This window comes from Bacillus rossius (assembly GCF_032445375.1).
Source record: "Bacillus rossius redtenbacheri isolate Brsri chromosome 9 unlocalized genomic scaffold, Brsri_v3 Brsri_v3_scf9_2, whole genome shotgun sequence".
In the NCBI taxonomy this organism is placed as follows: domain Eukaryota; kingdom Metazoa; phylum Arthropoda; class Insecta; order Phasmatodea; family Bacillidae; genus Bacillus; species Bacillus rossius.
In genome coordinates this window covers 13,390,597-13,415,462 of record NW_026962013.1, presented here as the reverse complement: position 1 = coordinate 13,415,462, position 24,866 = coordinate 13,390,597, and the positions used below count along the sequence as shown (strand labels likewise).

Genomic DNA, 24,866 nt, shown 5'->3' with positions numbered 1-24,866 from the left:
CGCCATTTTGCCTAATATCAGGTTACGTACTACACCAACAACGAACTTCTTCGCCTACAAACATTCCCATAGTGTTAATATAAATATTCACCGTAATTATAAAAGTGTAATAAATATAAACAAAATAATAATCAAATACAATAGAATTTTAAAATTTTAAACAAAAATTCATAATAATATTTTAGGCTAATATATTTGTTTTCATACTAGTATGCATGAAAAAGTGAGGCGGGCTATTTAAAATGATTCAGATGATTACTGGCACATATTTCAAATAACATGTTATGCTTCTTTACCTTTGTTTTGAGAAGCAATTAGAAAAAAAAAACAAATGAGGATGATAAAATGTTTAGCCTAAAAATGAAGTAAATAAATCCTAGTACTGTGGGTGAAGTCAAATATTGTAGACAACAATGATGGCAAAGTAAATGTCACGAAGAGTGATTTAGGAAGTTTCTTTTAGAAAGTTGGAAAATATGTTCTTATATGGAAATAGTGCTAGTATATACTATTACAGTACAGTAAAAATTTTGTATTAGGTACAATGTGAAAATATTCAGTCATACATAAAAATTATGATCAACAGAAATGTTTCAACTTTACATCTATCCTTACATATATTTTAATATACCAGCCATTGATAACAAAGTGCAATATCAGGCATTATTTTGTTTATTTAATTAGATTTTGTTTACACCCTAATAGAGCCATTATTTTGCACTGCAGGTGAGAAAACCACAAGTACAGACTTCGAGCATATGCTTATCTAAAACCGTTTGAGTTACTCTCTAATTGTGACCTTAAGCCAACACTCTACAATGCTTACAGTCGATACTATTAAATTTTATAACTGGGACAGCCTTTTATGGATATACTGTATTTGGTGAGGTGCAGTTCAATGCAGACACCCATAATACAGCTGGATGAAAGGGCTTAGATCCCCCCCTCCCCGGGGGAGGGGTGGCAGGGAGGCCTGGGCACCCCCTAGAACTAAGAAGCTCCTGACAGGGTGCCCACTTACGCTTGCATAATCGTGACTATGAAACAGGGTCGACTGATACTTGATGCACTTATTCAATATGAATGTCTTAATTTAAAAATAAATAAGATATTTTTGTGTATGAAAATGTTCTAAGGTTGTAATGTAAAAATGAGTAACTAATAACAGTTGCAAGATTGGAGAAAAAAAAAAAGGAAACTTTTTCCAATCTTTTTTTATTAAATTGTGGTACAAACTTCATGCTAAATAAATTACTTTCATTGAATTTAATATTTAACTGATTAGATATTTTCCAGTAAAAGTAAGTTTTTGTTGAAAATGCTGATTAATTTCATTATTTTAATTGCATTTTGGTGCTTTGTGGTGTATTAACTTGTATTTTGGTGCTTTTCAGTTTTATTTTGGTTTTATCACAATTCACGACATAATCTGGTCCCTACCCATACCTCATCTCACTAAACTCGCTCCTGGGAACAGGCACTGGATGTCAGGTCTGCAGCTCACCTGGAGAGGAGATGATTGGGTGGATCAGCTCGGAGGGTGGTCTGTACCTACAACCCAAGGCCGTCAGAGCAGGGGTGGCAAAATCCCCTGGGAGGGTAGCCATCAGCTTAAAAAAAATTGTCGGAACTCAATCAGACCCTCCTTTTCAGTCGGGCCCCGGGGATTTTGCCACCCGGACCTGACGGCGCTGGTTGTAGGCCCAAACCAGCCTCCGGACCAAAATTTAAATTCTACTGCTAATAAAATTTATTGGAAACCTTACAAGTTTTGCAATTTTTCCAGATAACATCTATAGTTATGGCCATGGTTATTTTTAGTCATTAGATACATAATTTTATACTTGTGGGACTTGAAAAATTACACATTATTTGACGAGGAGGGGGGGGGGGGGGGCAAATTATTTGCCCCCGGGCCCTGTCCCCAACCATCCACGGGGAGATGGCCCCTGCCCGGGGCGAGTCGATCCTGCAGTGGTTTACTATTGCTTTCTTCAGTGTAAAGGTCCGAACTCGGGAGGGAAATTTTCCACAGATGAGAGATCTCCTGTCCAGAATGTGAATTGAACCTGGAACTTCTGTCTCGCCAGCCAAAGGCGCTAACCGTTGAGTCCAACAGGTCTTGCCTCTAGAGAGTAGCCGGCTCCAACTCAAAATCCTACTCCCGCTCGACGACCTGAGAAATCTTACAAGGGGCGGCTCCAGGGTCAGGCAAGTGGGGCTACTGTCCTGGCCCCCGCGACTAGCAGGTCCTTACGGCAACCTTTTTAATTTTTATTTTTCTTGTCCGTATGATAATTCAAAGTGCTGGTCATTCATTACCTTTGGATTTCTATGTGAGTTTTCACAATAATTTCATATTAGAAAAACTTTCAAATATTTAATCGCCTCACAAAATGATGACATTTCACCGGAATGTGATCCTCGACATTTGAAAAACCAACCAGGATATAATTTATTAAGAAAGAATGTAAGCAATTTTTTTTTTAAGATAAATCAGTAAAATCACAGTCAACATTTAAGTTATTGGTTTAAAAATCTTGTTTCAAAGAGTTCATTTTTTCAAATTTTCTGGGTTCTTCGATAAGGCCCCTCTCCCAAACAATAGCGATCCGCTAAAGTTAGTGGGCCAGGGGGTTCCAAAGTCTAGACCGCCATGGCCACACCCCAAAATAACAGCCATGAATGAAACTAACCTGGCCATTGACAACAGGGTGTTGTGTATTTTTGTCTCTAGTAATTAACTGTTGACTGTGAACTGTAAATAGAAGTAGTAGTGTATATATAAGCTGTCCCTTATTTAATATCCCAGCAAGACGATTAGGGAATAGAGATATTAATAAGCTTTCTGTAAACCCTACATGAGCAATCTGAATTGTGTTAAGATAAAAAATTTCAAATGAAAACCTAGAAAAACTTCAGCTATATTTAAGTAAAATCAAAAGCACTTGTTCAAATATTTTATTCCAATAAAACATTTTGAACACAAATATACATTTCCTATAGATTACAAAAATATGCCTAGTTGTTAAAAAAAAAGTTCTAATTCAAAATGCCATTTTGAGTTCATACATTAATAAATAACACATTTAAAGTTGTCATACAAAAGTTAATAAAACCTGGAAATATGCCACAACAAATTACAATAAGTGATTTGTAACATTCCAAGAAAAAATTCTCAGTACTATAAATGATCACCACTTGAATATTTCATCTATCATGGTTTTATATTAAAAAAAAATCCTGATTTTAGTTTTCAGAATTAGACAAATCTAGATATTCTGGCCACAACTCACAAACTAAAGATTAATACCATTCTACATTAATAATTAATTACATCACATACAATAGCAAGCAAATATTTACATAAGGTAGGTACATGTAAATATCAATAACATCACATAAATAAGAATGTATGAACAGGCAATAAAACATGGTTTATAAATCATAACTTTTATCATCTTGAATAAGTGCTATTTGATACATTTGACAACACATGTGCTTAACATAAGCAAACAGTTGAACAATAAAAGTATCAAATGAGAAGCATATTAAATAGTTATTCCCTCTCAGTTATGAGTTCCTCTGCCCTTCAGCAAAAATTGTAATCTGCAAATAAATTCATGATTGCCTCCCTCCACATTTATTTCCATCCGTCAGCCTGACAGGCGTACGTACAATCAGCAAATCATGGGTACCAGTACCTATTAAATATCTCATGTTAAAGGTACTCTGGTAGGTATGGTTTTGAGTGCAATGTACAACAATGGTAATCAAAAATATATAATAATATTTTAGTACACAGCAGTAAATTTAAGAAAATTTTTTAAAATGATAAAAAATTTCCAATGGAATGGAATGTATTGACTACTTAAACATTGATACTTTACTAAATTTATTAGGGTATTTTAAGTCTATGCATAAGTATTTGAACTCTAGTTAAAAAATTTAGTTTAGGTAGTAAAATTTGGTTAGCATTTTTTTTTTAATTTGTAAAACTTTTAAAACAATTGCCAATTTGTGTGGTGAATGGTTGTATAAAATTGTAAAAATTTCAAGCACTCTTCCCAGTCAATTGTTGGCACATTGTACATACAAGCATCTAAAACATCAATTTTTAAGCACTGCACACCATACAAAAGAACATTTACACAGATTAAATGTTATCACAATATACTTTTTAAATGCTTTCAAAAATACCCTAGTTGCACTGATGACACTAATAATAAAGTTTTTAAATACACTGTAGTTTCTTAACAACTTATGACTGAATATAGCCATACGTATACATGGTGTTTTTCAGAGTTGCAAATGTGAAAGCATTAAGACGTCCTGTTGCAAAAGCTTAGAGGCTCACAAATTTGGCAGAAAAGTACAGAAAAGATGTGATTAAAAATCTGTTTCAGTTTTTTCCAGAAAGTTCAAATCTAACATATATTTCCTTTAACTTGATGTTCTAAATCAAGGTGTCACACTGTATGCATACCACTTAAAAGCTCAATTTTAATCAAACATGATGTAACAATACAGTGGAGAAATACAAATAATTTAAAATTAAAACGGTTAAGTAGCATACTTTATTAAAAATACATACAGAGTATCTTCAAACTTGGTTGTGATTTAATGAAGAAAATGCATTTATATGCTGTAAGTATGTGAAAATAAATTTTAAAAAACCTGCCATCAACAAACTACCAGTACTCTGATGGGTGCATTATTGTGAACCTGTGCAGGAAAATTCTGAAAATTGGCTGGATGAATGCTAAATCCATTGCCAGTTGATCTAACCCATCTGATATCCTGTAGAAGCAGAGGGACATAACTAGAACAGTTTCTACCCTGGGCAAGAACTCATCTTGGCGCTTCATTTTTTTCAAACCAACCAACCGAAAACTTTTTCCCGACACCACCTCATATTGCCACCACATATTAATATTATTTGTTATTTAACTTTGAAGATAAAAAAATATATTTATTTTCAGTCATTTCATATTCAATACATCGCAAGTTGGAAAGTGTGCGAAAAATTCCAATTTTTGTAAATATTTGACGGTATGACGTGCATGTATCTTTCAATACAAATAATTCTGTTCATCTTCCCTCCATATTTTTTTTTTTTTTTGTGTTCTAACACTATGAAGCTATGTTATTCAAATGAATATCTATGGTAAAAGTTACTCTGCTGGTTTAGCGCCCCCCTTAATTCGGTGCACGGGGCACAAGCCCCGGCTGCCCCCTCTAGTTATGTCCCTGTGTAGAAGGACCTAGCTACTTGTGCTTCCATAAAATAACAATTTTGTGAATAAATACTAAGCTAGCATGACACAATGCTCGCATATTCTGAAAACTCTTGAACTCAACGGCTCTGTAACGAGACAAGATAAAACCGTCCGTTATTCAACTCTGATATTGCTGAATGTAAAACTGCAAATTTGCCCTGAAATACCATCCTGCAATTTGAGTTATTTTATTTTTGCTTAATTTTTTATATTGTTTTTAAGGGTTTTCCAACGCAAACTAATTTCTCACTCTTAAGAGTCTTGCATTCAATGTTATGTTTTAAATTTTACCCTCAGATATTTACCAAATGCTATTTGCTAACTTTAAAATTCCTACAAATATGTTCAAATTTACAATTTGTTGTTATGAAATAGGCAATGCCATCATTGTCTCTTAGAATAAATACATTTTTCAATGTTTTCATTGCTAGATAAAAATGAAACCACTAAAGTTGTTGTTTAGTCTCTTTTTAAACATTTTTACAAATAAAAAATTGGACTAAAAAAACCCAAAGAAGGCAATTAAAGGACAATAATATACAATATAGTAACACAGTTTCAAACCATTAATAACACTGAAATAGGTGAACGATGTATATGCAAAATTGACTTCAGTGTAAATTTTGACATTTGTTTCATAGTTTTATAGAATATTTTAAAGCAGGCTTTCAAAAAAAACATGTTAATTCAGCTGTGTACAAATCAAATTAATTCTACCTTGATTCACTAAAAAAATCTGCAGAAATCTTTCACAGGGTGTCTCCATAGCTGACCTAGTGTTTGTTCTCTCCACTTTCTTAATTACTTCTATACTTAACAGAACCTTGCATTAGCACTAAAACACCACTTGAAAGAAAAAAAAAATTATTTCGTATTCTGGGTGTTGGCAGACTGGAGCACGTCATTTTCCTCTCAAATTTCTGTCATTGGGGGATTCCCGTGACTTTTCCAGAGTTTGGAACCCTGGAACTTCCTCGACTTTCCCGTGATTTTCGCCGACGCCCCGCTTCGTCTCACCGCTCTTCCCCGCCCGAACTGGCGACCCAAAGCGGCGAGGCCGCGTGCACTCGGCGACGCTCCCGGCACAAGAGGCGGTGAGGGGGAGGGATAAGGTGAGGAGGCGGTCCCCCCGCTCCTACTGGCACAGGAGGTCGATGGAGCGGGCCTGGCCCCAGCCGACTGGCCCGTCGCCCCAGCCGCTGCAGCCGCCCGCTTGCAGCACCTCCCGCTGGTGCTGGGGCGAGCTCGTCGTGAACAAGTTCTGGGAGGCGGTCAACCTGCGGGGGAGACGACACTTCGGTGAGCCGTTGCGACTCACCCACACTCGGGGACAACATTTTATGGTATTATTTTTTAAAACATTTTCATGTTTAAAACAGGAGATTTCTGTGTTATTGTTTTAATTCGTTAAAAAAATATATATATTATTCAATAAAATAAGAAACTAAAATATTACTTAATGCTCATTTCACCAAAATATTCTCATTTTCATTGACACCCGATGCACTAATACAATGAAATCATTTGTAATAAGCATGTCTCAACCAGAACTACTGAGAAAAAATATAAATAAATTTGTTTGAAACATGTGTCATTATTAATGTAAAAACTTGTTACTAATGTAAGAGATGCAAGATTAAACAGTATAATATTAATTTTTTTCCCACTCCATATATGTCATACATTTTGGTACAAAATTCATGCTAAATAAATTACATTCAATAAATTTACCATGATAAAAGAATACATTTTTAAAAAAATTTGAGTTAAGTTTTTGTCAAATTGCTGGTTGATTTCATATTTTTTAGTTACTCTGGTACTAAATAGTTGCAACTTGCATTTAGGTGTTATATGGTGTATTGATGCTTTGCTGTGTTCACCATATGATCTTGTCTCTATTTATTCCTGATATCCCCAAAATGTTATACCTAATGGTGATATTAACTGTGATAAATGATTGTTTTATATTCACTTCCTTCCTAACTAATTTTTGGTCTCTCATATTCACTATGAGATGATTTTATCAATAAAATGAAATGATGTTAAAAACTTATAACAGTATCAAGTTGATGACACTAGCATACAATGGGTTCCATTGATGATACGTATTAACTATTCTTTACCTTGCAAAATTGCTATTCATGGTCTCTGGCCAGTCATCCTCAAACGATACCTGTTATGGCACACAAAACAGGGTTAGACAAAACTTTATACTCACATAAACAAAAAAAAAAAATTCACACAAAATACTTTAATTATTTGACTACATAAAGCAAGGCATGCAATTCTCACCAAATGTTTATGACCATTGGTAGATATAAGTATGACATTGTCCAGGGCTATGCCTTAGAAGAGTCTAATGTCGCTCCCACAATATCTTTCCCCCTCCCCTTCAAGCGCAGTTCCAAAGAAGGAGGGGGCAGCCTCAGGGGCCAATAGCCCCTCCCAAGCCCAAATTTCATTTTTTTTAAATTTTTTGTAGGGGATAATTATGTTAACTTAAATACTTCAATTCACGTGAAAATCTTTTCTTTCATGAAAAGTTGTTTGAAACATTTAAATAACAGTATTTGAGACCATAAAGTAAATATTCCAAGCCTATCTGTGTGTTGTTCAGACTCCTTCACACCGTGCCACTCAAAACGCGCAAAAATTGTCTCAAGCGACTGCAAACACACCACTCCACCACATTCCCAATTGCTGGTAGAGAAATGGCTTTGGAGGAAGCAGGTGAAATGTTAGTGTTGTTGCTACAATGAAAGACATTCTGTAAAAACAGAAGATACTGGATACATTTGATCCTTTCTTGAGCAATAACATACCGATTTCTAACCAACACTTTTTTTTGTAACTCTATGAGTATTCCTCTGCAAGCGTGTCCAGATTGTGATTCTCTCCCGCACTTATAAACTAAACCTTTCGGTGTGGAAACTTGACCCCACCATTATTCGAAGAAACAGCTAAATGGCAGTAAGTGGCTTAATTACAAACGCGCCAGTGTACGCACGATGCCCCAACCACGGCTGGTGTGAATGCACCACTCGGTGGGAATAGTTCTGCTTGGTATTTCATGTTACCACGGCATATTTCTGTTGGCGCGCTCGCATTGGCTCAGTGTACAAGGAGCCTTAATGTTACGTTTTGCAACTGATTCTTTCTTTGTTAAGATAGCTCTTCCCGATAAGTGTTTCCGGAGCCGCCCCTGCCCCCTCCTCAATTAGCTTCTCTCGTCAGTCATGCGTGAGGCGAGCGTTTGAATAGCACACCACCCAACCGGAAGAAGGGGGAAAAACAGTAAGGTAGAGCCGGTGCCATGAACTCCTAAGACTGTGCTACCGGGGAGTTTGAGTTTCGTCCCCACGCTGGCAACACCATGCCCTGGCATTGGAGTTTCGCCAAGTCTGCAGCACCCGTGCAACACCAGAACAATGTCAATCAACCCAGTGTCAAATCGTTTACTAAATGTGGGGCTAAAGGTAATTTTTTAAACCCCCCTGATGAATGATAATAATTGGGCACTAAACTTTTTTTTAAGCTCAATTTTGTTCTTTTTTGCCTTCATAATGTGTATAAATGGACAATATCTATAAAAAAAACAAGGTTTACTGGTCTATAAAATCTTTACCATACTAGAAATTTTTTTTTAAATAATAAAGATTGTTCCTATACATTTTTGTAAACACACAAATTTTGACAAGCCTGTAGTAACATAAATACCTGTTGGAACACTATAATGGTTTTTAACTATCATACTTAGTAAAGAAAGCTGTGAAGTTTCATATTATGTTTATTTTTATAAAATTTTATATTAAAGCATTAAATGCCACAAATGAGTCCATTTTAAAAATATATATATATTGTAGATTTAGCAGATGAGGTACCAGCATCAGAATGGTTTTAGATTGTAGTTAAAAACATGCTCATTAGATAAATGTAGCAATATGACATTGAGTGTAAAATCTTTGTCTTCCCATACTTTCCATCTCCTTTAACAAACTTTGGCTGTATTAAATTTCATCATTTTCGCAATGCTGTTACTTACCCAAGAATTGCCGTTGTCTGTCAGGGAGTCATCTTCCGACGAGAGATCAATCAGCATCGTCTTGCTGTCATGATGGGTTTCATTGTCCATCAGTCTCGTCTGGGGCTCATATTTTTTGACTTCTGCAGGTCGACTGCAGCTGCTGTTCAGTTTGGCATTGATGGCATCTGTAAGAAATATGAAATCAAAAGTTCAAGTTTTCATGGTTCCAAATATATACCTATATACTTCTGCCTTTTTATTTATATCTTTTACTATGTGGGCTTCTAGTTAGCGTAATGTTTTAGTCATTAGTGGGATGCTCAGCATCCAGGATGTGACAATTGTGAAGGTAGATATTTTTATTGGGTAGTGTGATTTTGAGGTTTCCTTCGTGTATTTCCATGCTTCAGAAGGCTCGCCCAAAAGCAAATACATATGTTTATTACATTACAGCTTGGTCTTACACACCATGTTAATGTTTTTTAGTTTTTTCATCATTAATTTTACTTAAGGGCTATTTCTAAAATTTTAACTTTATAGCTCTCTTGCATTTGTTCCACAAATATTTTTACTTGGTGTAATATTATGGGAGTAAAAACTAGTATCAAGAAGATATCAAGGAAAACATTTTTACACCGCGTGCATTGTTGTAAACTTTCATCTAAGTAAAACCTTTATCGCAAAAATAAGTGCTGGGACCTATAGTGCACCCGTTGAACAGTGCACAGTGACTTATTGTTGTAGCTCACTACTTCATGAGTACATTAAGTACTAACTATGTGGATGAACAGTACACAGTGACTTGTTATTGTGGCAGCTCACTACTACATGAGTACATTAAATACTAACTATGTGGATGAACAGTGCACAGTGACTTGCTATTGTTGCAGCTCACTACCACATGAGTACATTAAATACTAACTATGTGGATGAACAGTGCACAGTGACTTGCTATTGTTGCAACTCACTACTACATGAGTATGTACATTAAATACTAACTATGTGGATGAACAGTGCACAGTGACTTGCTATTGTTGCAAATCACTACTACATAAGTATATTAAATATTAACTATGTGGATGAACAGTGCACAGTGACTTGCTATTGTTGCAGCTCACTACTACATGAGTACATTAAATACTAACTATGTGGATAAACAGTGCACAGTGACTTGCTATTGTTGCAGCTCACTATAACATGAGTACATTAAATACTAACTATGTGGATGAACAGTGCACAGTGACTTGCTATTGTTGAAACTCACTACTACATGAGTATGTACATTAAATACTAACTATGTGGATGAACAGTGCACAGTGACTTGCTATTGTTGCAGCTCACTACTACATGAGTACATTAAATACTAACTATGTGGATGACCAGTGCACAGTCACTTGCTATTGTTGCAGCTCACTACTACATACGTACATTAAATATTAACTATGTGGATGAACACTGCACAGCGACTTGCTATAGTTGCAGCTCACTACCACATGAGTACATTAAATACTAACTATGTGGATGAACAGTGCACAGTGACTTGCTATTGTTGCAGCTCACTACCGCATGAGTATGTACATTAAATACTAACTATGTGGATGAACAGTGCACAGTGACTTGCTATTGTTGCTGCTCACTACTACATGAGTACATTAAATACTAACTATGTGGATGAACAGTGCACAGTGACTTGCTATTGTTGCAGCTCACTACCACATGAGTACATTAAATACTAACTATGTGGATGAACAGTGCACAGTGACTTGCTATTGTTGCAGCTCACTACCACATGAGTACATTAAATACTAACTATGTGGATGAACAGTGCACAGTGACTTGCTATTGTTGCAGCTCACTACCACATGAGTACATTAAATACTAACTATGTGGATGAACAGTGAACAGTGACTTGCTATTGTTGAAACTCACTACTACATGAGTATGTACATTAAATACTAACTATGTGGATGAACAGTGCACAGTGACTTGCTATTGTTGCAGCTCACTACTACATAAGTACATTAAATATTAACTATGTGGATGAACAGTGCACAGTGACTTGCTATTGTTGCAGCTCACTACCACATGAGTACATTAAATACTAACTATGTGGATGAACAGTGCACAGTGACTTGCTATTGATGAAACTCACTACTACATGAGTATGTACATTAAATACTAACTATGTGGATGACCAGTGCACAGGGACTTGCTATTGTTGCAGCTCACTACTACATGAGTACATTAAATATTAACTATGTGGATGAACACTGCACAGCGACTTGCTATTGTTGCTGCTCACTACCACATGAGTACATTAAATACTAACTATGTAGATGAACAGTGCACAGTGACTTGCTTTTGTTGCTGCTCACTACTACATGAGTACATTAAATACTAACTATGTGGATGAACAGTGCACAGTGACTTGCTATTGATGCTGCTCACTACTACATGAGTACATTAAATACTAACTATGTGGATGAACAGTGCACAGTGACTTGCTATTGTTGCAGCTCACTACCACATGAGTACATTAAATACTAACTATGTGGATGAACAGTGCACAGTGACTTGCTATTGTTGCAGCTCACTACTACATAAGTACATTAAATATTAACTATGTGGATGAACACTGCACAGCGACTTGCTATTGTTGCTGCTCACTACTACATGAGTACATTAAATACTAACTATGTGGATGAACAGTGCAAAGTGACTTGCTATTGTTGCAGCTCACTACTACATGAGAACATTAAATACTAACTATGTGGATGAACAGTGCACAGTGACTTGCTATTGTTGCAGCTCACTACCACATGAGTACATTAAATACTAACTATGTGGATGAACAGTGAACAGTGACTTGCTATTGTTGAAACTCACTACTACATGAGTATGTACATTAAATACTAACTATGTGGATGAACAGTGCACAGTGACTTGCTATTGTTGCAGCTCACTACTACATAAGTACATTAAATATTAACTATGTGGATGAACACTGCACAGCGACTTGCTATTGTTGCAGCTCACTACTACATGAGTACATTAAATACTAACTATGTGGATGAACAGTGCACAGTGACTTGCTATTGTTGCAGCTCACTACCACATGAGTACATTAAATACTAACTATGTGGATGAACAGTGAACAGTGACTTGCTATTGTTGAAACTCACTACTACATGAGTATGTACATTAAATACTAACTATGTGGATGAACAGTGCACAGTGACTTGCTATTTTTGCAGCTCACTACTACATAAGTACATTAAATATTAACTATGTGGATGAACACTGCACAGCGACTTGCTATTGTTGCTGCTCACTACTACATGAGTAAATTAAATACTAACTATGTGGATGAACAGTGCACAGTGACTTGGTATTGTTGCAGCTCACTACCACATGAGTACATTAAATACTAACTATGTGGATGAACAGTGCACAGTGACTTGCTATTGTTGCAGCTCACTACTACATGAGTACATTAAATACTAACTATGTGGATGAACAGTGCACAGTGACTTGCTATTGTTGCAACTCACTACTACATGAGTATGTACATTAAATACTAACTATGTGGATGACCAGTGCACAGTGACTTGCTATTGTTGCAGCTCACTACTACATGAGTACATTAAATACTAACTATGTGGATGAACAGTGCACAGTGACTTGCTATTGTTGCTGCTCACTACTACATGAGTACATTAAATACTAACTATGTGGATGAACAGTGCACAGTGACTTGCTATTGTTGCTGCTCACTACTACATGAGTACATTAAATACTAACTATGTGGATGAACAGTGCACAGTGACTTGCTATTGTTGCAGCTCACTACTACATGAGTACATTAAATACTAACTATGTGGGTGAACAATGCAGAGACTTGCTATTGTTGCAGCTCAGCAACTTGATCTCATGTCACGTAAGTATTTTTTCACACAAAATGCACTTATAAACTTTTCAGAAAGCATGTTTGAGGCAAGCGACAAGCAAGCCGAGAGACAATCGCGCTAATACTTGTCGCTAGGTGTCGCTTCGCGTCTTGCTAGGTGTGGCCACCCAAGTGTTTGCCACGTCGCATCCAGTGTGATCAAGTCCTACGTGTGCCCAGGTAGGCAGGGGCCTTACAACAATTTACAAACCACCACACAGTTACTGCACGCACCTTGTTTCTGGCTGGCGTAGCGGGAAGTGTGGCCGAGGGCAGACTCACTCCTGGCGGTCTCCTGCGACAACTGCCACAGTTGGTAGGCCGTGTTGAACGACTGTGCGACAGTGAGAGTCACTGCCTGAGTCTGCCAAAACCAAATAGCATATGTAACTGTTAGTGATAAATAAAATATAATTACAGCTTCATTTTATAAACTTTCAAGTTGGAAGTATAACACCTACAACAGTAGCTGACAATCCTTAAAAATTATTTTTCTATTTTTTTTCTTTCCTGATTTATCTTTAAAGTAGATAATAGCTTAGTACTGCGATTTTTTTGCCCAAAAGAAAAATTAGTAGATTAATATTTTATTTTTTCCACAAAGTATAATTTTTAAATTAAATTACAACTTGTAGTTACATTTCCATTCAAATTTACCATTTTTCTGATTTAGAAATTATCTAAGGTATCCTTAAACTAAAAGAAACATAACAGTCCTAAAAATTAATATTCTTTATTAAGAATGTACCTAATATTGTAATTGCAGGCTTATAAAAATTTGAAATTTAAAAGTAGAGGATGTTTATATACGCATGTGGTGAATTTATTATTTATCAGACACATTTAACTTCCCTTATACTCTTGTCACCAAGCTTTTAAAACATTTTATTTATAATTTTAAGCCTTGAATATCTACTATAATGTATTTCCACACAGGATATTAAATGTTTTCCTACAACAATATTTTTTTCTGTGCTATATGATACAACGTATGTGCAATACTGAATAATAAAAAATTACAGGGTTTAAAACAGAACCAACCGTTTTTCTTTTCGGGCACAGGAAGGCATGACATTCCATGGTTTCATTGCTGTTCGTGGCAATGAAAGCAAACACATGGCTGTGAGTTGCGTCCGCAGAACAGTAGGAGATCCTGCATGGAAAGACATAGTAGGTGGCAGTTAGTTAACTCTGAACATGATGTTACATAGCAATAAACATTATGTGTTACATAAAACATAACCACTAGCAGGGGCGCAACAACAGGGGGGGGGGGGAAGGGTATTTTGCCCCCCCCCCCCTCTAAAACCTTGAAGTGGGGGCAAACGGGTGCAAAGAAAGTGCTGTACACAAGTCGGATATGTTATTTCCACTAGCTGTGTAACCAATTTTTAGATAATAAAACTGCTTAAATAGCACCTTTTCCACCTTGAAATACAAATTTTCCCGGGGGAGGACCCCCCGACCCCCCGCTTCAATAGGGGGGATCGATGATTCTTTATAAAAAGGTATATTGCCCCCCCCCCCCCCCCCTTGAAAATTTAGTTGTTGCGCCTCTGACCACTAGGATTCATAAATTAGAATAAAATACTTACCTATGAGTGAGTCTTTCAGTACTCGCCAGAGATGTGTAAATAGCAAATTTATTTTCTCATGTGGCAAATACACTTATAATACAAAACTGAGACAAAAAATTTTATGTAAAACTCTTTAAAATAATACAAGCCATGATAAATATATGCACATTGTGTTTTCAACTACATTTATGGACGCGAATCACACACCTCTAGATTTCACTGCCGGAGAAGTTACATATTAGACCATTGAATTGTTCCATTTACAGTACGAAATGTTAAACTATATAATGAAACGACTCTGATAAAAGAGAAAAAGACTTGAAAAATAGTAAACCCCGGCCTTGTACCTGATGTTCGACAAGGAATTGTATTTAAATACTAATACTGCCTATATTGTTAAAATTCGTTAAACGGTTAATACTATAAAGTTTCCCTTTGTCTTTGTGAACTTGGATTCACACCATCTGTCATAGATGGTAGCACCGTGGTTATACACATTTTCATCCCATGCAAATTCCGTTCCATTCACGAAATTACTCCTATCAATGCCTTATACCGAGAGCTAAGATGATACACATCAAAAAATAAACGAGACGTTTTGTGAAAGACAAGTAGGCCGAGTGTGGGTCTGGTACATGACCGAGTGTCTGTCCCAAGCATGTGATCTGTGGGTGTAATGAGGATCTCCCAATTGAGTCCGTCCTCGCCACATCCCCTTTATTACGCCCTTCTCTTGTTGTAGATAGTTCTTGAACAGATATCACTGAATTCTACCACACTGAAAGTCTTCTCTTACGTTCTACTTCAAGATTTCTTTACTGCTTCTTTGCAATTGTCCACTACGAGACGTGGCAAAGGCCAATATATCTATGGAATCTATAGAAGCGACCCTGCCCTACATGAAATATAACTAACGCCAAACCAAAAATAACCTACTTTGAAAGCCTCTAAGAGTAGAGACCATACATACAAAAAAAAAACACTAACATTTTCATTTCTGAAAAATTTGCCTCTGATATTATGGAGTAGAATAATGAACCAAGAAGGCGTGGTAATGGTAAAAAAAAATGCTACATATTACTTGGAATCCAATAGAACTGACATCTCAATTTCAAATGAACCCAATATTCAACACAGGCTTTCCACAGTTCACAAATATCATTTCTTGCAATACGTTGGGTAGTGATGGATACAGAATAATTTTTTTATGGGTGGTACGGGCATTGGATGTTGGGCATGTGATTGGGTGTGTTGCGACTAGTCTAAACAACTTTATGTCCTAGTAAAGGTTGCTGGAAAATGATCCAGAGGTAGAACAGCATGTATATTAAATGCTTCACCGAAATAAAAACTCTGCAGATTTATTTTGGAGAAACGGCAGAGTGCCTAAAAAGGAGAAGCAATCAGAAGGTACTACTAAACTATAGGATCATGACCCTCAGCCATTATGACAACGACTCAGCTGGATGATCAGCAAAACTAACAAATGTCATGGCATACCAAATGAAGGTGATGATGAACTTGGACTAAGCTAGCTGAAGGAGCGTCATCAGCAGCTTCCATCAGGGCAAAAACAAGCATATAAAACTAGTGTCCTCAATACAGCACTGCAAAAATAAAATTAAAAGAGAAAAAAATACCTGTAGATGGAGACCTCGAGGTGCGTGTCCTGTGTGGTTGGATAAACTGTCTTGATGCCGTCCAAGTTGATGCACAGCTCCACCCTCGGCAGTTTCTTGCCGCTAGCCTTCGCCTGCAACACGAGGAAGGCCTCATCATAAGTTTTCTCTTGTGAAAGTCTGAATGAGGTTTTCAGTTGTAATGTTAAGAACGGTTTCACTGCAAGGTTAACCACAGGGTAGTTTTCTGTGAATTTATAAACTGACAGTGCTCATATATTGTGGTCAGACTCAAGTACAAAATCAGCTGGCTTTTTCATCGCATTCGCTCTCTTAGCATTAGCAATAAACTTGATAAGTTTCTTGCATAGTTTGGGTAGGTTCCTTAGTTCTCAGGTCATGTACGTACCAACTGAAATAATGTGTCTGTGTATTGTTAACTGTTACACTAAAACAGTTCATTTTATTCTTAAATAATTCTGTACAAAAACCACACAAAATTAACCATTTTCTTAATGACAAAAAGATGAAGTATTTATATGTGGCTGTGTATAAAATGCAAACAATAAGCAGAAAACTATAAAATATACAGAGAGAGAGTTTTCCGTAAAACCGTTTACGTTTATCAACCCCGTTTCACAGTCGCGATTTTGAAAGCGCAAGCAAGGGGCTTCTTAATTCTAGGGAGGATCTACACCCATAAACCCGGAGTGTTCGACTCCATTATAGGATCCACGAGACACACTGACGTTATCCTGAGAAGAAAAAAAAGGAGGGAACATAGCGTCATGTCTCCCCCCCTCCTCCCCTGAACACTGAATATTTTTTTTTTTTACATTTTCTCCTAATTCCTTTTCATAGCTCACCAAACTTACAGACAACAGAACGTTTTTGAACCACAAATAAAACTGACTAAATATTTCGGTTCTAAGTGTACCAAGATTGTGTTGGGCGGTCGTTCTGGGGGCTGGGACCAGACCCCCACATTATTCTGTGGGCCCCGTTGCTAGAAGTCATTATGCCCCCCCCCCCCCCCTCTTTTTTCTAACAGATATAAAAAAATTTCTTTATATATATTGTTTTAGTTATATATTTTTTTTAACCTTTTCACAATTATTTTTCAAACACAAAACTATTTTTAAGTCAGTGTTTCGATTGTCAACGTAAATTGATTTTGAATAATGGCAAATAGATGAGTGTAAGTGTTCTGCACTGTCAACATGGTGTCTCGTCAATTGGTGGTGGTTTTGTTACTCACAGTTGTAGATTCAGACACGTTCTGTACGCACAGCATATTCCGAATAATATTACTCTGGTGTGATATTTCATCGGTACCTAAATTTAGGCCTTTCTGTTTAATTGTTTTCTACGATTTATTTAAAATTGTCTACTTTTTTTTTGTTTCAAGTTTTTTTTCTTTCCTTCGCAGGCCCCCTAGACCCACCGGTAGCACCGGCCATGTGGGGGCCCTGGCCGGGGGCACGCGGACGGGGCACGAACCATGGTGATGATGGTCTTGATGGCCTCGGCCGTGGCCTCCTCGCTGCTCGGGGTCTCGATGAGCGTGCTGCCCAGGTACTTGACCAGGTAGCTGACGCCGTCGGCGGGCAGGTCGGGCTCGCAGTCCTTGTCGCCGTCCAGCTGCCACTCGTCGCTCAGCTCTGCGACAGCCCAGCCACACTCGTCACTCTCACTCTCACTCTCACTCTCACTCCCGAGGACACCGACCCGTCCAGGGGGGAAGACACGTCTTAATGGTTTCAACAATGCGTTTGTCATAACGAATTTTTTTATTAATCTGTAATGCTAAAAAAAATTGGCCTTATGTTAAGGCAGAGATCATACAATTAAAAGAGTCACGCTATAATCGTGTATATTAACAGCGTAACTACAGTTGTATTTATTTTTAAAATATATATAAATATATATACCAAAAGCCAATGGCTTCACAGGGTAAACTATGTGTAGCAGCTAGCCACTATTAACTTCAGGCGTTCCATTTGTGATTTTTCGAAGCCACGTTTGGAAGACCTAACGATTGCTAATTGTTAAAGTTAAAGCCTAAAAACTGTTGGAACCAAGATGGCGTCTTTTGGTTTCCATGTATCTTCCTTGTGAGGAAAAGTCTCACCCAGAATTTGCCTGTAGCCTGGAGTGACAGTACATCATGATGGCCGGACAAGGATTCGAACACTAGACCTCGGGATTGGGAGTTCAGAGTCCACCTGAACTTCTAATCGCAGGCTGCTGGCGAAGGATCTAGTATTAATCAACTCATTTTTTTTTTCTCTAATACCTAAGTATTTTTACCCGTGTAGTTGAATGCCACTGCGGAGTCCGAGTAATGTGAACTTATGACGAGCACGTGACGAGGAAATGGTTTCTTCACGTGCGACGGGCAGTCGGTTGCAGAACCACGTTCTAGGCCGTTCACACAATTGTTGTTCAAATTCATAATGAAGAAGGATTTTTTTTTTGTTCTTGGAAATTAAACCCCTTGGCAAACGGGGTTTGTGTTTCGTTCATGACAATGATATACTTTACCAGTAAAATTATATTTGGTTGCGTTATCACAAATTAAAATTTTCCTAATAGTTTTTTCCCCCATTTTAACCGCTAGGTATCGACAAGGCTTGGTCCAATAACACCATACAAATGACGAGAGCAGACAGCGAACTTCAGGATAAAGAAGTTCTCGTAAATGAGAGACCCCCTTCCCGTATCCAAACAGACTCTATATCACCAGCTATTTCGGTCGCAGAACCATCTGTAGGAACCACCCAGCCTCAGACATAACATCAAAGAGGGAGTAGAGAAAGCTATACGAGCACGGAAATACACGAAACTATTTATACGCTGGTTCTCAGAGTTCTTCCGGGGCCTAAGTGATCTTATCTCCAGGTGAAGAGAAGATGTCCGTGTACTGCAAGGAAAGAACAAAATAAACAAGGAATGAGTTAACTTTCAACACACTTTCAACTTTATTTGAACTGAGAAAATATATAACAAAACAATTTAAATTAAAAGTACGGAACTGATATCCACGGGTGAAAGAATGATCCCTTCAGTATTATTATAGACATGAAATTCCAAGCAGTGTTCTGAATATTTAGCTGCAAAAGTCAATTAGTGATAGCAAAATAAAAAAAAATCGTTTCATTTTTAATGAAGTAGTGCGTTCATAGATATGAAATAAACAATTATAAAATGCACTGTACCAGCATTTTTGTTTTTAAATTGAGAAAACATCAGTGAAGTCTAATAATTGTTTGTGACGCGTGCTATTATACAATCACCAAAAGAAATCAGAAAACTTCGATAAAAAGAAACTACCAGTATTAATATATTAGATATAAGAGTACGGTAACAACCACATATAATGTGCGAACATCTAACCTCGGTAACGAGCTAATTCACGTGTTCTCGTGTTGAAAATAAAATTACAATACGAAACTCTGACACAAAATGACACGTAGAATTATTCAAAGTAATGCCGAGCGCGATAAATATACGCATATTGTGTTTTCAACTACATTTATTGACGCGAATAACACATAAGTTTCCGCACCCGCCGCAAGAATTCACTACCGGAGCAGCTGCGCCGACCATCTAGTTTGCAGAGTGAAATAGCTCCGATAAAAGTGAAAAAGACTTGGGAAAAAAAAATAATTAAACCCCGGCTTTGGACCTGATTTTTCGACAAGCAATTTTATTTAAATTCTGTCCATCTTGTTAAAATTTATTAGACAGTTCATACTACGTATAAAGTTTCCCTTTGGTTTTGCAACTTTGGTTCGCGCCATCTGCCACACATGGCATGCGATTTCCGTTACATTCGCGAAATTACTCCTACCGAGAGCTAAGGGAAGCCATTTCACAGACGAGAGAGCAACATCCGAAGTTCCCCGAAGTTCATGCTCGCCTTTTTTTTTTTTTTTTTCCGTTCTATCCATTGTATAAACTGGTGTGGCATTAAATTTTGCGGTCGATTAGGATAGGTTAGCTACATTATAAATACTTTAAAACATTGTGGATGGTTGGTTATATTAGGTAAGTATAGCTACATTAAAAATACTGTAAAATCATTTTATGGTTGCTTAGCAAATAACTTTTTAATATGTAGCTATCCAGCGCTAGGAAACCGTTTACATGATTTCACAGTATCTTTAATGTAGCTATCCTAACATAAACCGTCCACAATGTTTTAAAGTATTTATAATGTAGCTAACCTAACCTTTTACAATGAACAAAAAAAAAAACCGAATTGCACGATCGGGCGTTTGGCTCTCTCGTCTGTGAAAAGAAGGCTTCCCGAGAGCTAAGATGTTACACAACAACAACAACAACAACAACAACAACAACAACAACAACAAAAACAACTAAACCGGCCTGCCTGGGCGTTAACCAAATACGTGTTAATACCGCAATCACGCACAATGTAAACAGCTGAACCTATTAGAAAGAACAACAATGATGCAGGCGAACCGGCAGAACTGGTTATAAATGTGTGTCACGCTGTGATCACGTGTTTCCCGTGTGTTCCCTCTCACCGCTCCCCTGTCCTGTCATCTCCTTCTCCTCACTGCAGTCGTACCTGCTAGAGGTGGGTCGAAAAGTTTCAACCTGATACTTTGTCACTGATACGCGCCTGTATCAGGAACGACAAACGAGTACACTTGAAAAGTTTCAAGTACTTTAGTATCAGTTCAGAATTCGCCTGAAACAACACCACGGCCAATGTGCGCAGAACCCGATCGCAGATGACTGTCACTTGGGCGGAGCTTGTGAAAGGGCAGGGAGCAGGAACGACGAATAAGGGATAAAGAAGGGAAATAATGTAGGGGAGGAAGCGCAGGGGAAGGCGTTGAAGGAGAGGCGCAAAGCGAAATTGTTACGAGTCGTTTGGTTATTGTCCCACATCAAAGTACGCTCAGTGCGCAGTGCGTGCACAGTCTCGTTCAATAATAAAACTAATGAAATTTTAATATTAAAAAGTACATTAATACAAGATATAATATTTATATTTGTGCACCTAACAACTATGAAAATGCAAATAAATTCTCAGTTGACACTAATAACAGATGTAATCAACAGATGGACTTTTTTTTTCCGAAAACAATTAGTAACTAGTGTTTTCATACATTAAAAGATTACGATTTTATCAAAAATTAAAAATTAAAAAAAACAGATACGTACATTAGTGAGCATACTACATCAATGTTTACGTTTCAAATGTTTCTTCAGATTAGTCGATGATGATTTATAACTCAGTTTTTGTTTACACAAATTACAATTAGCAAACTCATTATTTTCCGTAAAAAAATTCCACACAAATGAAGTCTTTTTCCTGCACTTATCCATTCCTTATTTCACTATAAAGATACTAACTACAAAGCATGACAGCCCGCAACAATGTACATGGTGGTAATTAATATACGGCCAGGACGAACTGCAGTGAATGTTGAACTGATTGATACTGGCTGTATCAGGCGGGCATGAGAGTAACAGAGGTAGAGAATTACCGGGCGTGATAAATAATGTATCAGAGACACCGATACCTTTTTACGCTGGTGATGACGGCACGGAGGATGTGTACCCTGTAACGAGAATGCTGATACCTTGTCGCTTCCTGGGACCGCTACTGCTCTGATACAAAAGTATCAGAGACTTGTAACTAGGTCCATTACTGTATCAGTAACAGGTTGGAACAGATACTGAAAATTGCTGTAACAACCCACCTCTAGTACCTGCCACTGCACGTCCTCTGAACGAGCTCACGTAATGGACGGGTGCCAGCGGCAAGTGCCTCGCTCCTCTAGAGTGATGGCGTCACAGGCCAGGTGTATGGGAGGACGGTCAGGGACGTAACTAGAGAGGGGTAGACGGGGCATGTACCACTTCATCACGCCAGTTAGCCGATCTAACTGGTGGGGAGCTTCACTCCCCCGCCGAATTAGGTACACGTTAACTTTTGTAGCATTACGCAACCTACCAGCGCAACACACAGGACCGTGTGCCAAACCTATCCCACAAGAACACGCACCCCCGCCGTCGATTCAAATGATTATTCACCAGTGTGGGGTGCACCTGAACTACTATGCACTTGGCGAGTTGTAGAAACTTCTGTTTCTGGCCTCGCCCACGCTTGCTGCCCCGGATGGCAATATGATTAATCGGCGGCGGGGCACGTACTCCGGAGCCCACGGGAGGAGGGGGGGGGGGAGCGCAAAACTGGCAGAGTAAATTTTACTACACACACAAACATACACACAAACGCACACAAACACACACACACACACACTTGAATATCATAGTATAATAAAACACAAAAATGTCGGAGGGCAGACGAACGGAATTATTTATATTGAAAGATACAAACATACACATATATCGTCAGATATTGAAAAGCTGGTATTTCTTCACGTACTCTGCAAATAAATATGTTTGCTTATCATCTAAGTTGAATAAAAAAAATATTTGGAATAGTGGAATCAATACGAGGTGTTGTCGGGAAAGTTTTTGGTTAGGTTGGTATGAGAAAAAAGAATTAAGGGGGGGGGGGGGCAGCCAAGATTAGTTCTTGCCCCGGGTGGAAACTAGTATAGTTACGTCCCTGTGAAGAGTGGAGTCTCCCTTGTTCGAAGTAAACGGGCCGGCATAACGTCGGATAATAGGGAGGTGTTAAGAAAAGGCATATTAAACGTCAACTTACGTATTCATTTCTCAACATTATTAAGCTAATAATCATGTTTACAACAAAACAATAAGAAATAAAACATTCGGTTAGAGATCTGTCTGAAGTTAATTACAGTACTTAAAAGGTTCAGTCGTGTGATGATATAAGGAATGTTTGACCTTCGGGGTAACTAATCAGCTGTGGTGGAGTTGTGTGGTGTTCAAGGAATATTCTGGAGGAGGGGAGACCGGTGATTTAGTTCTGTTTGTGTTGCGCGCTGCTCGGTGACACAAAGAGTCTCTAAGGCGTCGGGATCAAGGTTGTGGTCGCAGAAGCGTAACGCCTCAGTGATCACAACCCAAGACCCTGCGTGGAGTAGGGCAAGGCCAGTGTTACACCGTGCGCTTCTGTCGCCGCGGCTGAGACTTCCGCAGCTGTTTTTCGATCAATATTCTTTCGACCGATTTTCTTAAGTGTGTTACAACGCAGGTCTCTCAAGGATGCACTAGACACTGGCCCCGATTTACAAACGGGCCAACCGGGCATTTTCCCAGAGCGAAGGTTTTTGAGGGGCGGTAAAATTTGAGGTGTAAAAAAATAAAAAATAAAAATTGAGATTAAGGATTTTTTTTTCATGTACGGTAATGATGTGATTTTCATCATGTCAAGGAAAATTTTTAATATGTACTCGCTTTTGCAGTGGGCTTAAAATACTCGTCGTTATTTTTAAGAATTCTGCGTTAAATTTCGTGTCCAAGTTTCGATTCAACATTATTATATAATATATAATGTTATTTAAAACGTATTTTTAAAAAAATCAGTGACGAGATTTTAGCCATGTCCCTTGGGGTAAATAAGCGCACGCTCTACCACTGTGCAAGAAGAATATGCATTATAATTATTGTAATGTGACTTTCCTTAGATATTTTAAAACTTCAGATTACTTTTTTACAATGAATAAATTCAGTAGGTGATGGCGACCGAGACGCGGCTACAACCCAGAAGCCAAGCAACTCCAGACAATGTACGCGGAAAGCCTGCGATCTTCATTGTGACTATTTCAGTTTACTAAATACAATCCGGGGTAGTTTCGTTATCATAAAGTGTAAATTAGGCCCCTCAAATATGTTTGGTATGTACCCTTGATGTTTACGAAAGTGACTGTGCGCGGGTTTAATGTTGCTACACGTGAACTCCGCCGCCGTTTCTCGACTTCCGTTCCATATTCACGAAGTTACTGCTTCCAAATGCCGCATACCGAGAGCTAAGATGTAAAATAAAAATAAAAAAGTGTTGGAAAATGGGAAGCCTACGATTCACGCCGAGTATTCGACATGCCCGAACATTACCGAATACTTGCCTTCGGGTGTCTTCGGAATTCTTTTTTTTTATGTGAAAAAACGTCTGTTTTAAATGCCGGAAATGTCAATTCTAACTTCTCCAATGCTACCAATGAGAAAATCTAGTCAATGTGAGTGTTACATATACTGGAAAGTTATGTATGAATGAAAAAAAGAAATAAAACACTATTTATGTTGTTCTTCTGAAATAATAAATTTGAAATTAAGGTGAGTAATTTTTATAAAAGGGAAGATAGTAATAATAAAAACAACTACTTTTATGACAAGGTTTTTTCTGACATTGTGATCTAATAGTTCACCATTTTAACAAATGATTAAGTTACGTTTATGTATTACAAATCTGTGATATATAGAATGAAAATGGTCAGTTGGGTTAGGTTGTGG

General features: G+C 37.7%; 1 protein-coding gene across 1 annotated transcript in view; it reads right to left on the bottom strand.

Annotated features, from left to right (window-relative positions):
* Positions 1-2,946: 2,946 nt before the first annotated feature.
* Positions 2,947-24,866, bottom strand: part of LOC134543258 (low density lipoprotein receptor adapter protein 1-A-like) — a 58,367-nt gene continuing 36,447 nt past the window's right edge. Inside the window, exons 3-9 of the mRNA XM_063388171.1 lie at positions 17,946-18,106; positions 16,467-16,579; positions 14,291-14,402; positions 13,484-13,613; positions 9,322-9,488; positions 7,403-7,452; positions 2,947-6,556 (exon numbers count right to left, since the gene is read on the bottom strand). Coding sequence (XP_063244241.1) covers positions 6,415-6,556; positions 7,403-7,452; positions 9,322-9,488; positions 13,484-13,613; positions 14,291-14,402; positions 16,467-16,579; positions 17,946-18,106 — 875 coding nt within the window. The 3' untranslated portion in view covers positions 2,947-6,414. The remainder of the gene's footprint in view (positions 6,557-7,402; positions 7,453-9,321; positions 9,489-13,483; positions 13,614-14,290; positions 14,403-16,466; positions 16,580-17,945; positions 18,107-24,866) is intronic.